Source organism: Dama dama, chromosome 5, assembly GCF_033118175.1.
Source record: "Dama dama isolate Ldn47 chromosome 5, ASM3311817v1, whole genome shotgun sequence".
NCBI lineage: Eukaryota > Metazoa > Chordata > Mammalia > Artiodactyla > Cervidae > Dama > Dama dama.
This window is the reverse complement of record NC_083685.1, coordinates 121,827,232-121,842,574: the sequence shown is the minus strand read 5'-3', so window position 1 is coordinate 121,842,574 and position 15,343 is coordinate 121,827,232. Positions and strand designations below refer to the sequence as shown.

General features: G+C 58.7%; 1 protein-coding gene across 1 annotated transcript; it reads right to left on the bottom strand.

Moving 5' to 3' along the window:
* Positions 1 to 7,448: 7,448 nt before the first annotated feature.
* CBX4 (chromobox 4) lies at positions 7,449 to 13,590 on the bottom strand. Its single transcript, XM_061144620.1, has 5 exons — positions 13,440 to 13,590; positions 13,248 to 13,291; positions 12,039 to 12,104; positions 9,885 to 9,951; positions 7,449 to 9,640 (listed from the first exon to the last, which is right to left on the bottom strand). Exons 1-5 carry the CDS (start codon positions 13,506 to 13,508, stop codon positions 8,231 to 8,233), a joined length of 1,656 nt encoding a protein of 551 aa, XP_061000603.1. The 5' UTR covers positions 13,509 to 13,590; the 3' UTR covers positions 7,449 to 8,230.
* Positions 13,591 to 15,343: the final 1,753 nt, after the last annotated feature.

Sequence of the window (15,343 nt, the reverse complement as noted above, 5' to 3'; positions counted from 1 at the left end):
CAACTTTATGGTGGATGAATTGGGGGAGCACTGCTCCTTGTTGGAACATACGCATCCACTTGAGGGTAGAGAATCATCGATAATTCACCTTGATGTCAGCTTTGGGCTTTGAGGGCTCAGTTTCTCCATCTGTAGAGTGAAGGACTTGGGTTAGGAACTCCAGGACCCTTCTCTGCTCCGGGCTTCCAGAAGCCGATGATTCCATCATCAGTGGGCCAACCCCTTCCTCCCCGAAGGCCAGGTGACCCCTATCCACCTGTCATGAAGTTGATCCTGCTCTGGCCCTGATCATGTTTAGGATGCTCATTCTGGTTGTGTGTATCTCTCTCCTGGACCAGCCCCAGGGACTTTCTGCTCTGGTGGTTCCTCTGCCGACATTTGTTTTCATCCTAGTCTATGGAAATAGGCCTCACTAAGGACCAGCATGAAGCAAAAGGCTAAGGAGGAAACATTACTGGCTGCCCTGCCGCCCTGTCTAGTTCTTCCTGCCAGGGCAGGCTGGGCAGCATCCTCTCCACCCTCCAGCGCTCAGCAGCCGCAGCAGCACTGCGGGCCCACATCAGGGAGTAGTACAGGGGCTGGCGCCAACCCTGTCTGTGCCTCTTCGGGGGTCACAGGCCCAAGGGATGTCAGAGCCACCAAGGCCCTCGGCACTCAGAGGTCACCCAGCCCTCTCATTTTGCAGATGAGCAGCCCGAGGCCTGGCAAGGGGAAGTAATGGCATGGCAGTGACGGAGCTGGGACCAAATCCCAAGGCTCGTGACTTCCGCCTCAGTGCTCCTTCTGCCATCGCCCCTGGATTTCTCAGCTGCCGGCTCAGTAACTCTCTCCCATCCCCAGACCTGTTGGCAGGCAAGAAGAATAACTCATGTGAGTCAAAAGCAATTTGCAAACATAAATAATTTCCCATGCCAGGAGAGGAGACGGTAGGAAGACGCATTGAAGGTTGAGAAGAATCTGGCCAGACCTGAGTCTCCCTCACCCTGCCCAGGGCTTCCTCTCCTCCCTCTCCGCGCCCCCCCCCCCCCCCGCCCCCCAGCACTGATGGGAGAGCGGGGAGTACAAAAAACAAAGCAGGAAATGGCTATAAAGATGTTCACTTCCGTTGTTCATAGGACGGATTCTGCTTGCCAGGCTCTTCTCTCTCCAACCCCCAACATTCACATGATTTTGTAATCCCACCTCCTTTAGAGAATCACAGGAAAATGTATGGTCCCCTGCTTGCATCTGGAATAGCCCAGGCCTCCTCCATCCGGCTGTATTCCTCCTTGTCTTCAACCCCAAACAGCACTACTTCAACAAAGAATGGAAGACACACCATTAATATAACCTTAACACTGTAACATTAATATAAACTTAACGCTATAATACAAAGGAGCTGACCATGACTGTCCTGTTTTCTCCATTGGATGCTGTGGTATAGACTGCCCATGACCGTCCTCTGATTTTGTGACAGGTGCTTGCTCATCTCCCCAAGACGTTATTGCTTATTTTGCCCTGACAACCAGAGACGTCCTTTGGAAGAGGTTTTGGAGGATGGCAGTGGTCGTGAGGGAAGAGCTGGTGTCACTTTGGAAGGCTGAGAGTATTAAGCACACCTTCCTAAAGCCCACCCCAAGGGGCTGTCTAAAGCAGAGAAAACAATGAGAAACCAGATACCATGGAATTAGTGAAGAATTTCTCAGATGAAACAGGAAAGGGAGGAAATGCAGAGAGGTTTACATTACACCTGGCGCAGGTTGAAAGGAGTCAGGGCCAGTCGTTGGCAATATTAAACTCCAGGGTGAGCTTGAAAGGATCCTTCATTCAGGCAGCAAAGGAGAGGCGTTCCTGCTGGTACAGGCTGCATCGCCATTTCTCTCCCCGGCCATAAATGCACACCCACATGCACAGTCATGCAGGCATGCACACGCACCTTGGACATCCATTGGTAATGGCAGCTCTTTGCCCCTACAACTTGCAGATCATTGATTAAGTGAAATAATAATTACAGGCAGCATTTGGTGAATTTTTGACTGTGTGAGGTCTTATCCACCCAGCTTATGTGAAGACCATATATGAAAATTTAAAAGGGGTGCATACTGTGTCTTCTGCTTGTTGCTAACTCTGCGTGTTTTGGAGTAACATGCCTATATCTGTACTATTCTGAACCTCACGTTAAAACTAAATACATAAGGAGAAGGTTGTTGCTGTGCCATCAGGAACCGTATAACATGTACCACTAGTTAAATATGGAAATTAAACCATGAGTCTTCTGGAACTGACTCCAGGATTATCCTTAGGGTCTGTTTCCCTAAATTCAATTACCACATAATTACCTGGAGTCTCCTGAAACTCACACAGATGGATCAGGTGAGAAGTGAGGGGGTGGCAGAACCCTGGAGCAGCTCAGTGCCCAAGTGTCTGCCGCCCGCCGGTGGCTGGGCAGAAGGGAGCAGCCTGAGGCCCCAGTCTGCTGTGCAGCCCTGTGGTCATGGGGGCTGAGCCCCTGGGGGCAGCACGGGGCCTTCCTTGTGTCTGCTGCTAATAGCTTGCAGTGCAGTGATCAGCATCACTGTCTGAAAGTCCCATCTCTCTCTCACACACACACACACATACACACAGGACAACACACACACACACGAGGCATCCGATTCCAAGGTATTTACCTAGGAACTGAGCACACTGTGGGACTGCATGAAATACCCAAGACAAGTCCGCTGCCTTCCAGACGGGCGGGGCTTTGTCCAGTTGGAGAACAGAGGCACTTGCACACGTGGATGTTGTAGCAGTTGATTGATGAGTTGGTGGGGGCGCAGTAATTACTGCAGGAGGTCAGGCACAGCAGGCCCTGGTAAAGGCTGGAATAATCTAGAACAACCTCAGGGAGGGGATGAGACCTGAACTCACCTCTGAAGAACCCACAGAACCCTGGAAGCTGGGAGCATAGCCTCTGCAGACAGACAAGGCTAGCCCAGAACTCCTGTTCCCCTGTTTATTGGATGTTTGACCTTGGACTGGTTACTTGAGCCTCTAAGCCTTCATTTTACCATCCGTGAGACAGGGACAGTGATGGGGCCTACCTCATGGGAGACTGTGAATTAAATGAGATGACCTACTGAAGTACCCCCCACAGGTGGTGGGCACTCATTCCATGTTAGCTGTTAACAGCAACTGCAAGGGGAAGAGAGGAAAAGGAGGGTGCAGGGGGCGGGGGTGCATCTGAACTATGGCCGCAGGAAATGGACACTTGCATCCGAGAATATCCGAATATCCGCCATCAGTACTATTTCCTCTTTGGAGTCTTCACCTTCTCAGATGAGCTGCAAACATAACATGGAACCATAGAAGCAACTTGATTTAAAAAGCATCAGGATTTGGTTCTGTACAAATGCAGGCACAGCTCTTCTCTCTCTCCTGTCCCAATGCCAGCCTTGGTGAACCAGGATAAAGCTGGAGAGGCTGAGGCTGAGGTTCCAGGTCAATGGTTGTCTACCAAGCCGGTAGTGAGGGCAGAATGCAAAAGGCTGGTGGTGCACACTGGGTTATAGAGGGCATGGGGGCGAGGGGAGGGAGACATAGCAGTCAGTTCAGAGGTAAACATCACTGGGTATCTATTCCTCGGTCAAGCTGAGACTCTCAGCCAGAAGTCGTTAGAAGGCATTTGAATCTGACATGAAATGTTTAATGTTCCCTGGTAAAAAAAATAATAACTCGTGTGTTTACTTGGGGAGTTTTCCAGAAGTGCTCAAGGCTCTTTCCCGACCCAGTTCATCCTCACTGTCAGGGCACGTCTTTGAAGATGCTAAGGAAACTGAGGTGTAGAAAGGAAAAGGGTTTTGGTGGGGCAGTGGGTACTGCTTCCCTGGTAGCTCAGCTGGTAAAGAATCTGCCTACAGTGCAGGAGACCTGGGTTCGATCCCTGGGCTGGGAAGATCCCCTGGAGGATGGCAACCCACTCCAGCATTCTTGCCTGGAGAATCCTCCTGGACAGAGGAGCCTGGTGGGCTACAGTGCATGGGGTCACAAAGAGTCCCACATGACTAAGCACAGTGGGAGCTGCAATTGGATCTGTTCTGCCCTCCTTGTATGTTCTAGACTTTATTGTTGGGGTGAGTGGGAATGGGGAAGAGACTCAACTCAGGAGCCCAAGGTGGGCCAACAGATGGAGCGACCAAGTCTGGTCTTCCATCACTACTTGTCTAGGTCTTGTCACATGCTCACTCCACCACTCCCTTCCCCTTTAAATCACAGCTGAAGGCCCCTGGACATCCAGCAACCATTTTGTGCCATGCCAAACATACTCGATGTCACTACAATCACCGCACTCACTAGGACCCTTGTGGTTCAGTTCTCAGCAGTTTCTCTCTCCTATTGGACTTAAACTTCCCTGTGGGCAGGGACTGACTAAGTAGACTATTCAGGATCCAAGTGGGCTTCCAGACAAATTCCAGGATGCCCAGTTCAATCTGAATTCACATAAACAAAGCATTTTATTATTTTTTTTGTATTAGTATATCTCAAATATTTCATGAGACACACTAAAAAATGATTCATTGTCCATTTGAAATTCAAATTTAACTGAGCACCCTAGATTTTTATATTCTCAGCCTGGCAACCCTAGCTCCTAAGTACCCTGGTAGGATCCAAGGATGGAGCTAACACTGAAGGGCGAAACTTGGCTCTTGTGAAATTGAGTTGGTGGCAGTGGTACAGGCTACAGGGAGACTAGAGTTGGAATCTGGAACCTGGCTGGTGCAGGAGGGACCAGTCTCTGAGGGATGGGTGGATACACAAGTGCCCCTCTCTTTGCAAGGAGTCAGCTTCAGCACTATGCTCAAGGCTCAGCCCCATTAGAAAGGTTTGTTTGGAGAAAAGGCAGAACTCTGGGTTTCCTAGTGTGCAAGGTTAAGATCCCAGAATCATCTGAACATGGGCTCAAAGTGAGGGTTTAGGAAAAGTGAGGGCTTAGGACCCCTTGCTTGTGAAAGTTAGGCATTGATAAACATCTCTGCCCTCCATTAGGAAGACGCAGCCTACATCTGTGACAAAGATCTATCACAAAGCCTACATCTGGGCCACTGGGCTCTCCTCCCCTGTCCCGGTGCCAGAGCCCCTGGCCCTCTTTGAGTGTTCCTGAGCCTTGGACACATCTATGTCTGAGAGGTCAGGGAGGAGCAAGTTGCCATGGCGTACCTCTCTGCAGGGTGATAGCAGACGGCCTGATTGATTCTAGAGTCAGTACAGAACTGGGCAGTGGCCTGGTGAGCTGGATAAGCTGTTTAGCCATCAGAACCTCAGACTCTCATCCCACAGGGACACTTGACCTCCGTGGGGTCTGATTGGAACAAGATGCTTAAGTGGCCCCAGCCAGCAAGAGTCCTGTCCCTCCTGGGCCAGAAGGGACCTTGGATACTCTTGAGTCTCGTGCCAGTTGGGCATCTTGCTGCCCCTCCTGACCTATCCATTTGCCTCTGTCCTATTGTGGGTCTTTTGAACTTAGGTTCCAGGCTGTTCCAAGGACCATCCTGCTCGAAGATCTCCCCCAGGAGGTCCACCACCAGGCCATTTTCAAGGCCTCAAGCCACCTGCAGGCCACACCTTTCTGCAAATTGTAGTGGAGCAGTTTCTTTCTCTGCTCACCAACAGTGCCATCCTCTACCTCCCCTCCCCTGTTGCCCAGGCTCAGCTTCGCAGAGGCCACCCACTGGGCAGGAGGGACACCCCTAGGGACTAAGGCTCACTCCCAAGTCACCACCTGTGCAGACCTGAACAAGGGGTTCCCCTTCTTACTCCCAATTTTTTAGTTCTCCTCTACCAGAAAAACAGGGAGACGAAATCCACGCCTGGCATGTGCCTTTGTGTACCAGTCAGTGAAGGACAGGCCCAATTCTAGTGCTGAGCAGGCAGTTTGCCAGGAGCAGTCAAGATTACCCCTCCCTCCACTCCCAGGGTGGCAAAGGGCATTCATTACGTCGAGGGGGGAGGGGAGCGTTTAACTCACTCTAAAGGGGGCTGGGGTGATGGGGATAGTGGGAGGGACAATTCACAAAAGCCAGGGCTAGAAACTCCCAACGGTTGTTTTTTTTTTTCCCAGAGCTTCCCTTCCCTCCCTCCCCTCCCCCCCGCTAGGCTCCCCTCCCCCACCTCCAGCCGCTTGGTGGCCTGCAGCCAACACTGGCCACACTGTCCGCATTCAGGCCTCCCGCCCTCCCGGCCCTCTATCTCTTACCCTGGCCTTCCCAACACTGTGCTCTCTCGCCACATCTCCACCCCCCCTCCCACTCCCCATTATGAACCGCGTTGACCTCTTCCGCCCTGGCGGCCAGCAGAGGCTAGGCTCTTCAGTCCCAGGCTGGCAGGCAAGGGACTTGGGGGCCAGCAACAGCCTCGCGCCTACCAGGCCCTCAGTCCCGTGGCCCCTGGCCCTGCTCGGGCCACCCCAGCCAGGAGGAAGATCGCTGCGTCTGCAGAAAGCTGGCCAGGGCCGGCCGCAGCAGTCCCGGGTTTCGGCTTCCTGGCCTGGGGGAGCGGCACCTCGGAGTTCGAGTTCGGCCCACTCCCCTCGTTCCCTGGGGACCCTTAACCCCTTCCTGCGTGGGGAAACCAGGGGCCACTGCCTAGCCACCCAAAGCAGGATGGGTGAGATGGGGTCCCACACTTTCCTGCTCACTCAGGAAGCGGGGACCGGCAAGGCCTTGCTCTCGCAAGCCCTTTCCCCCTCCCACAACCCATCCACCTCGCGGGAAGCCCCCCGCCCCCTGCCCCGGCCGAGTTCGCGGCGCCTCCAGTCGCGGCTTCTGGCCTGGTGGTTTCCGGGGAGAGAGCCTGGCAGAGAAAGAGCCTCGGCAGCTTCCTCGGTGGGGCGGGGCCAGCGATGGCAGCAAGGAACGCTGGAGAGGGTGGGAGGGTCCCCTCCCTGCGGAACCTGCCCTGCTGGGCAGGGATTATTAGGAAGGAACACCCCTGCCGCACCAGGGCCAGCTCCAGGGTGTGTTGCGTCCTGGGGGGTGGGGGGCAAAAATCAGCAGGTGCCGGGTGGGCTTGGCGCGGGGGGGGGGGGTTAGCCCCACCCACGTGTCCGTGCAGCTCGAGCACCCGTGCAACCCTCCCCCCACTATGCAGATCCCGAGTTTGCCCGCGCGGTGGGCAGCCAAGGCCCGAAGACTCTTGAGAGCGGGGGGCGACGCCAGCACAGCCCCCCCGCAGGAATTCCCCTCTCCTTTGGAGAGCCTCTCGACTTCCGGGGAGCGGGGTCACTCCCCGGTGCGGGCGCCTCTGCTCGTGAAACCAGTTCACTTTGCTTTTGCAAAAGTTTATCGCAGGATGCGACAGGTCCTCCCACTCCCACTCCCACCCTCCCCCCGCCCGACCTAAGGCGGAAGTAGGGTGCGGAGAGGGGTCCAGCCGCTGCCCACCCACCCTCCAGTCTCTGACGTTCCCTCTTAGCCAATCTCAAACAGCGAAAGTGCACCTTCAACATCTCCATTTAATATTTACATTCAAGCAGGTAATAATTGGAAGCTTATAGTTTAGACATTTCTAGTAGCAGCAGTTTCTAGAGAGCTCGTTTAGCCTTTTAACAAACTTTTTTTTTTTTTTTTTTTTGCACATAGAAACAACACATCGATGTGTACAGTATCAAAAAATATATACCAAGGTTACTGGTATTGCAGTTCCTGGAAGGGGAGGAAATGAAATCAACCGAAATACTGAATGAACGGGTAGAAAGGCCAACAGAAAATAGTTCGTCTGATATAGAATATAACGTGATCTAGAGGAAACTCCATAAATCTAGGTTTTTATATTTCAATATATAAATACCTACAAATAAATATATATATATCAGCCCGAAGGGGGTGGTGGGCCTTTTGAGCTCAAACAATACATTTCAATGTAACACCACGTACAAACGGGAGTAAAGTCTGCACTTGACAAGTTAGCACGGTTAAAATATAATACTATAACTCTTAGACCGCCGCGAGTGGCTGCCCTGTCAGTCCCGGAGGTCCACGAGAGAGGGGGTGCGGCAGATGAGGGCGAGACCCGCAGGCACGGCGTGGAAGGTGCCAGTGTGGGCCGGGCGCTCCAGCCTAGACCCGGCAGAGGGACGCGGTTGCCGCGGCTTCGGCCGTTTTCGCGCTGGGGCCGGGCCGGGAGCTCCCGAAGTTGCAGAGAGGAGGAGTCCGCCCCCAGGCCCCAGGTGTTAAGCCCCAGAGGGTGAAGCGCTTCCTCTTCCGACGCCCTTCGGCTACACCGTCAGGTACTCCTTGAACGTGACGGTGAGGCAGTTCGCGGTGACATCGGTGATAATTATATTCCCAAAGAAGGGCTTGAACTCGCTCAGTTGCTCCTCGGGTTCGTCCTGGGCCTCGGTCGGGGTCTTCTCGGCCGCTGTTGCCGGCGCAGCAGCCACCGCCGCGGTCGCGGGCGCCTCGGGCTTCACCTGGAGGGCGCTGGGCGGCTCCCCGGCCTCGCTGCGCGTCTTGACGCAGCGTAAGTCTATGGGTTCGTCTAGGTCCGAGTCCAGCAGGATGACCTCCGGTTGCGGGAGGGCGGCGGCGGGGGGCACGTCCGCAGGGCGCTCCGAGGCGGGGCTGCCCCCCAGGCAGGTGGGGGTGCTGATGCTGCGCGCCGTCAGACGCTTCTTGCAGGGCTCTCGCTCGCCGTGGGTCTCGGAGAGGCAGCGCTTGCGCGCATGGGAGAGATTTAGGTCGACGGCGTGGTGATGATGGTGGTGGTAGTGGTGGTGGTGGTGATGGTGGGAGGGTGGGTGTGTGCTGCGGGCCGGGTCCCAGGCCAGCAGGTCAGGCTTGGTAGTGAGCTGCAGAGGCTGCTCGCCGAAGGCCTCCTTGGTCGGGGAGAGCTTGCGGGAGCCGGCCTCTTGGGACTGCGGGTCCCCGGTCCCCGGTGCCTCCTCCTCCCTCCTCTTGGAGGGCGTTTCCGCCTTCTTCTCCTCCGCCCCCGCGGCCTTTTTAAAAGTCCTGTCTGCCGGGGGGTGACGCTCCTCAGCAGCCCGTTTCTTGTGGCTGGGGGAGCGCGCCTCGCCCTCGGCTGCCTCCCCGGACTTGATCTTCACCGCCTGCATGCCGTTCTCCATGTACTTGCTCATCACGATCACGATGCGCCCGTTCTTGTTCTTGTTTTTAACGATCTTCATCTTGCCCCCAATCCCGTTGCCCGTCACCGCCTCCTTGGGGGCCGGCGTCATCCCGTTGGGGGGACCCTTCTCGGAGCCCTTGCCTGGAGCCCCGGCCGTACTGGCCAGGGGCTTCACGGCTCCCAGGTAGCTCTTGGCTCCCCCGCCGTGGGGCCACTTATCGGGCGGGTGGCTCTTGGAGCCTAGGTCCGGGCAGGTGGGGCTGGGCGCCTCCTTGTGGCCGCCCTGGTACTGCAGGTCATACATTTTGGGGTCCGGCTGGTAGGGGTGGTGCTTCTTGCTGTTGAGCTGGTAGTAGTATTTACCGCTCTTGCCTGGCGGTGGGGGCTTGCCCGCCCGCTCCTTGCTGTGCGGCTGGTACTGGTGGTGCTTCTTGCTGTTGAGCTCGTATTGGTGCCCCTGGCCCTTGCCCTGACCGCCCAGCTCCAGCTTGGCGCGGTTGTCAGCCGAGGAGTCCTGGAGTCCGGTCAGCACATTGGAACGACGGGCAAAGGTAGGTACCTGGGGGGACGGGATGGGAATGGAGGGGTAGGTAAGAGGAGGGATAAGACCAGCCCCAGACAAGCCTCCAGCATCAGGAGTGTCCCAGCCCCTACCAGGTCGGGGAAGGGTGTGGGAAGTCAAGATGAAGTGGAATTGGGTGCTTCAGAGGAACTCCCCCCGACTTCCAAGCCTGGAGGCACCTCAGGTGGCAACGTCAAGGGAAAAAGTCGTGGTTGGCCCTGGGGCCCGGAAGTGTATTCACCTGCACCACCAGCGGTTTGGGCTTCGGCCCTCTCTTCCGGTATCCCATCAGCTGCTCCTGCCGTTCCCTGCGGAGAGGGGACAGAGCGCAGTGCTGTTAGCCTCAGGCACTTCCCCTCCTCCTAAGCCCCCACTGTGGTGAGCCGTGGGGCCAGCCAGAACCAGAGGGAGCAAGGGCTTAGGGCAGAAGGTGGCCTCCACTGTCACTTGGGCGCCTCGGTCCGGTTCCAGAGTGCCACTTTACCCCAGCACCAACCCTTATCTGCCCAAGGGGCCCTCTCCGAAGGGCTCCCCCACCTCAGATGTCCATACCTGAAATGGGGCCCCCCACAGCCCTGAATCTTTGCCTGCAGCTTGACACTGGGCAGCTTGGCACTGGTGCCCACAGCCTTGGGCCCGTGGCCCTGTACAAAACGCAGTAGGCTCGGGGGTTCAGGGGATGAAAACAAGTCCAAATGAGGTGAGCGTCAACCGGGTGCCTCCCCGTCAGAGGCACGGGATGCTAATGACCTCATTAAGATTCAGATAACGAGTGCCGCCGACAGAAGGGAGGACTCGTTTTCTTAAAGGCCAGGCACTAAACAGGGGGAGGGGCTGCGCCCTTGTTTACACAGCGGCAAATGAGCCAATTAGGGGCTGGGGGCGGGGGCCGGACACCGAGGCCAGGGCCTGGCCAGGTTCGCAGCCACCAGGTGAACCAGCTCTGGTACAGCTGGGGCGGAGCTGCTGGGCGGGGCGACGCACAGAAGCCCCGCCTACTCGACGAGCCCGGGTTCCCAGCTTCCCTTCATTTCCAAATTATTAATAAAGCCCGGGGGCGGTGGCGCTGGTCAATACAGCTGTCAGGCTTTCGCTGGCAGTCTGGTGGAGGATGATCCGAGGTTGGGAGGAGGGTGGTCCTAGCACTGCCCAACCCTCCATGGCAGAAGCGAGTGCCTCTCCAGCGTAGGCCAAAGTTGCAGCCCATTCCAGATCCTAGGCATCCCTCTACCCTTGGGCTAACCCAGAGTTCTGTCATGCCTGGGGGCCCGGACGGGGGCCTGACTCCAAAGTTGCATGGCATTGCAACAGCCTGCATTTTAAATCTCTGGGGATCCATTATGCAACATGGCATCAGCCGCTGACATGGTTACAGGCTGGTGAACTCCCAGGTGGAACCCGGGCAGGATCCCTTCTCCGCGCCCTCCAGCGTCAGGAGAGCAACTTCCCTGATGGTCGCTCCTTCCAAGAGGCTAGAGTTTACAGTTTTAGAGGCAAACGCGTTACAGGAAATAATGCAAAATAAAAGGGGGAGGGGGAATGGAAGGCCGCGGTGTGGCCCAGCTCCGCGGGCTCCTGCTGCTCCGCCCCTCCTCGATCGCCCTTCCCCCTTCTGTCCTCCCGAAACAGAGAACCACAGCCACCGGTGGTGAATCCAGCTGCAGCAGCTGCAGCGTGACAAGCATCTGTGCGCGCGACGAACCCCTCGTCAGAAGCCACCCCTCCACCACCAGGCAGTGCCCACCCCACAGCGGGTGGGCCAAGCTCCCCCTGCCTGAGAATGGGGGCCAGACCCACCAAGTAGCCTAGTGGGAGGTGTGAAGGGCACACAGCGCCAGATAGAATCTGCCCGCTGTCGACCCAAAGCTCCCTGGGGGGTGAGGGTGGCGGCTTAAGGTCTTGTAAACTTTTCTCCAGTCCCCAACAGGTTAAGTTCAGTTCTGTGACGTCCGGAGGTTTCACAATGCCAGCTCCCTTGGAGCTGCCCCAGAGCTGCCCGTGCCAAGCGGCCAGTGGCAGCAGGAAAGAAACACCTAGGCTCCGGGGGTGGGGTTCTAAGGTAGCCACGGGAGAGGGGCCAGCAGGGAACCGAGGCGCAGCCCCAACTTCTCCGCGCAGCTGTAGGGCCACCCGCAAGCGCCCTTCCCGCAGTTCCCCCAAACACAAGCCTCTCCTTCTCCGGGCCTGCCCCGCCCCCACCCCAAGCTGCAGCAACCGCCAAGGACGTTGGTTAGAGGAGCCGAGGCCCCAGTCGTGCCCGTTCAGACCCGGGGGAGGGGACTCCTGCCAGCCCCCCTCCCGGCCCTTTCCCCCTGTCCTGTTGCAGCGTTGGCCCACTCTCCCATTCCCATATACGGTCACGGCTGCCGGCGGCGGGTGCTTGGGGGACGCTCACCTGTTCTGGAAGGCGATCAGCAGCCGGGGATCCAGGATGTTCTCCTCGGGTTCCCACGTGTTATATCTTGCAAGGGAAAAGGGAGGGGGACACGGCGTAAAAAAAAAAACCGAGCCAGCTTTGTGGCCTCCAGGTGGGGAATGACATAAGGCCCTACTCTGTCTTCATGAACTGAAAGCTATTTAGCTGTGGATGTGGGGGGTGGAGAGTAAATTTCTGCAGGCCTGACACCGTCCCTGATACACCCTCCCCAAGTCAAAATAAACACACAAGGGCAGGAAGAAAGGGGAGGGGTAAGGAAAATGAAACTAGCAGTTTATTTTGCAGTTGTCAAGAATTTTAAGCATGTTACTGCGACATGTTCCAAAGCCACTTTGCTCACCAGGAACCCTGCGTGCAAAGCAGCCAAAATGCAAAGTCGCAGTCCCCTCCTCCTCTCCCCAGCCCCGAGTCTCCGCGAGGGCTTCAGCCATTCTCCATTTGACCCCTAATCCGATCACCGTCAGCCACGCGGCCCCCCCACACCCCCTCGCGGCCCTGGACCCCGCTGTCACAGGCAAGCAACCCCCAAATACTCAGCAACACAAAAATATGCCTCTGTGTGTGTGTGTGTGTGTGTGTGTGTGTGTGCGTGTGCCTGCGCGTCTGTCTCCATCCGGTGCCTTCGCATTTCAAATTAAAAAAAAAAAAAAATTCCCCACCAAAAGCGCCGCAGTGACAGTTCCCAACATTTTCTGCCTTTTTTCTTCCTCTCCCTGCACCACTAGGAGGGAAGAGGCACACAATTGCATTTTCGTCGCTTTTAATTTTTTTTTTTTTTTTGGTTTTGCAATATGGAGCCGTTCGGTGGAGGGAAAGGGGAAAGGAGCCATTTTCTGCTGCACATCAGTCAGTGCCTGCGCCCTCCCTCCCTCCGCCGGCCTCCCCGGCTCGGCCCCGCGTCTCTCCAGCTCCTCCGGCTCCTTTTAGTGCATAAATTAGTGATGGCATTTCCCGGAGAGCGGAGTACAACACAGGGCGCCGGGCTCGGGCTCGGCGGCTCGGCTTCCCCAGTGCCTGCCACCGACTTCCCCACCCCCTCCTCCCTCCACCCCACCTCCACCCCGCCTCCCGTCCGCTCCCCCCACCACCCCACCAGCCCGGCTGGTCCGGAGCCCAGGAGCCCCGCGCTTCGGCACCAGGCTCCCCCGCCCCTCGGCCGCTACTTACTTGGGGGACCAGCCTCTCCATTTCACCAAATACTCCACTCTGCCCTGAGGGGGGGAAGAGACAGCACTCCATCAGCTTCCGCGGGATCCCCGGCCCCGGCCCGCAGCCTCCCCACCCCCCTCCCCGCCTCCCCGCGGGCTGCTCCGGCTGCCGCTCCCCCGCCGCCTCGCCGCCGCCCCCGCGCCGCCCTACCTTGCGGATCCGCTTCTTCTCGATGCTCTCCACCGCGAAGACGTGCTCGCCAACAGCTGGCAGCTCCATGGCCGAACCGGAGCGCGCCGGGGCGCGGGCGGCCGGCGCGGCTGCAGACGCTGCTGGCTCCCGCCGGCGCCCCGCTGCCGCCCCGGCCGAGGAGCCCCTGCCGCCCGCGCCGCCGCCGCCGCTGCCGCCGCTCGTCCTGCACAGCCCGGCCGCCCGCCGCTGCCCGCGCCCGCCCCGGCTCCCGGCTCGCGCTCGCTGAGACAACTGAGCCCGGGCCGCGGCTGCACAAGAACTCATGCAAATCCGGACGTCAGCGGGCGGGGCCTCGCTGGGCCCTGCTCGGCGTCAGGGGGCGGGCCGCGGCCGGGATTGGCGCAGCCCGGCCTACCGGAGGCCCCGGGCCTGGGCGGCGGGCGGGGCGGGTGGGGGGGGGGGAGGAGGAAGGGAGCGGGAGGGGGCCAGGAGGAGGAGGGCGTCAGGGAGGTGCAGGGGGAGGGATCGTAGAGCCTGGGAGAGGGACGCTGGAGGGAGGGAACGGGACCGGGCTGGACAGAGGTGTGTCGGCGGGGGGCCGAGGCGGGGGTGAAGAGCCTGGCGGGGCCGCGAGGATCTGGCTGCGACCCCTCGCCTGGGGCCTAGCGCTTTGGCCTGCCCCCTTCGCCTCTCGTTCTCAGCGTACACTGCCCGGGGACCCCTGCCGGGGGCCACGGGAGCATCCACTGCAGTTTCCATTTGCACCGAATTGCGTCATGTGCAGACTCCCAGGGGGTCGCCGGCAGGGGGCGGAATCGGAGCCGGGGCAGCTCGCGCCGCCCCCCCCCCCCCCCCCCCGGCCCCGCGGGTCCCGCCGCTCCGCCTCGCTCCGCCCCACGAGGCTGAGGGCATTTAGGAAGGCGAGGAATGGAAGAGAAAGGATAGGGAGGAGAGAGAGGACTGGGTGCAAAGGATCGCCAGGGAGAAGAGCGCCGAGAGGAGAAAGGGGATAGAGGAGCAGCCAGCTTGGGGCCCTAGAGCTCAAGAACCCTACCAAGGCGTTCTCGATCCCTCCCCGAATCCTGCTGGGCTCCTCATTTACCCTCAACACTGTCTTTGGCTGGGTGAGGGCGGGAGGTCCAGTTTCCAGCAGCAACCCTCCACCCCCACCCCGCGGCCAACACGGCGTGAGGCAGGGAGGACAAAGAGGGGACGAAGAGGATGTCCAGGACTACTTGGGGGCCCGAGAGGACTTGGTGGGGTCCCGGGAAGGGCTTCGAAAAGAGAAGGCAGGGAAGGCCAAGAAAGGATTGAAACCGCGCCGGGCACAGCGGGGCCGCACGCAAGGGAGGCGAATGGAATGGCCGAGCAGCCAAGCGCTGGTCACGAATTCGCGCTCCCTGGTCCCCGGCCGGCAGGCGCTGCCGAGCCGAGGCCCTTCCGACCCGGCCGGAGAAGCCGCCGAGTGTGAAGTTTAGCACCTCCGGCGGCGAGACGGCGCGTTCCGGCGTGCAGCTCAGGCGTCCGGCTGGGGGAGCTGCTGCGCCCCACGCGGCCTCCCGAGGGCGCCGCCCGCGGGGCCGCGAGCTCTGTGGGGTCGGAGTGAGAGGTGGGGGGGGGGGGGCTGGGGAGGGGGCAGGGCAACCCGAGTGACAGGGGCAGGGGCGCGCCTGCCTGGGGGTGTGTCCGGGCCCCCGGCTCCGGGCCCTTGAAGGACCGGCAGCAGGAAGCTTGCGCAATCTCTTGGCTGAGCGTCCGTGGAAGAAAGGAAAGGAGCAAAAGCAGAGCGAGAGTGGAACGAGCGAGGGGGGCGGGCAAAGAGCCATCCGGGTCTCCGCTCCCGCCCTGACACAAGTCCCAGAATGCTGGGTGGGAACTGCGCCGGGGCTCGAGCGGGCGGGGGGAGGGGCGAGGTGCGGAAG

Coding starts and splice junctions, on each gene's coding strand:
- CBX4 (XM_061144620.1), bottom strand. CDS start 13,508: ATGGAGCTGCCAGCTGTTGGCGAGCACGTCTTCGCGGTGGAGAGCATC. Junction 9,952..12,038: donor CTGATCGCCTTCCAGAACAG/GTGAGCGTCCCC, acceptor CCCTCTCCGCAG/GGAACGGCAGGAGCAGCTGA. Junction 9,641..9,884: donor CCAAACCGCTGGTGGTGCAG/GTGAATACACTT, acceptor CCGTCCCCCCAG/GTACCTACCTTTGCCCGTCG.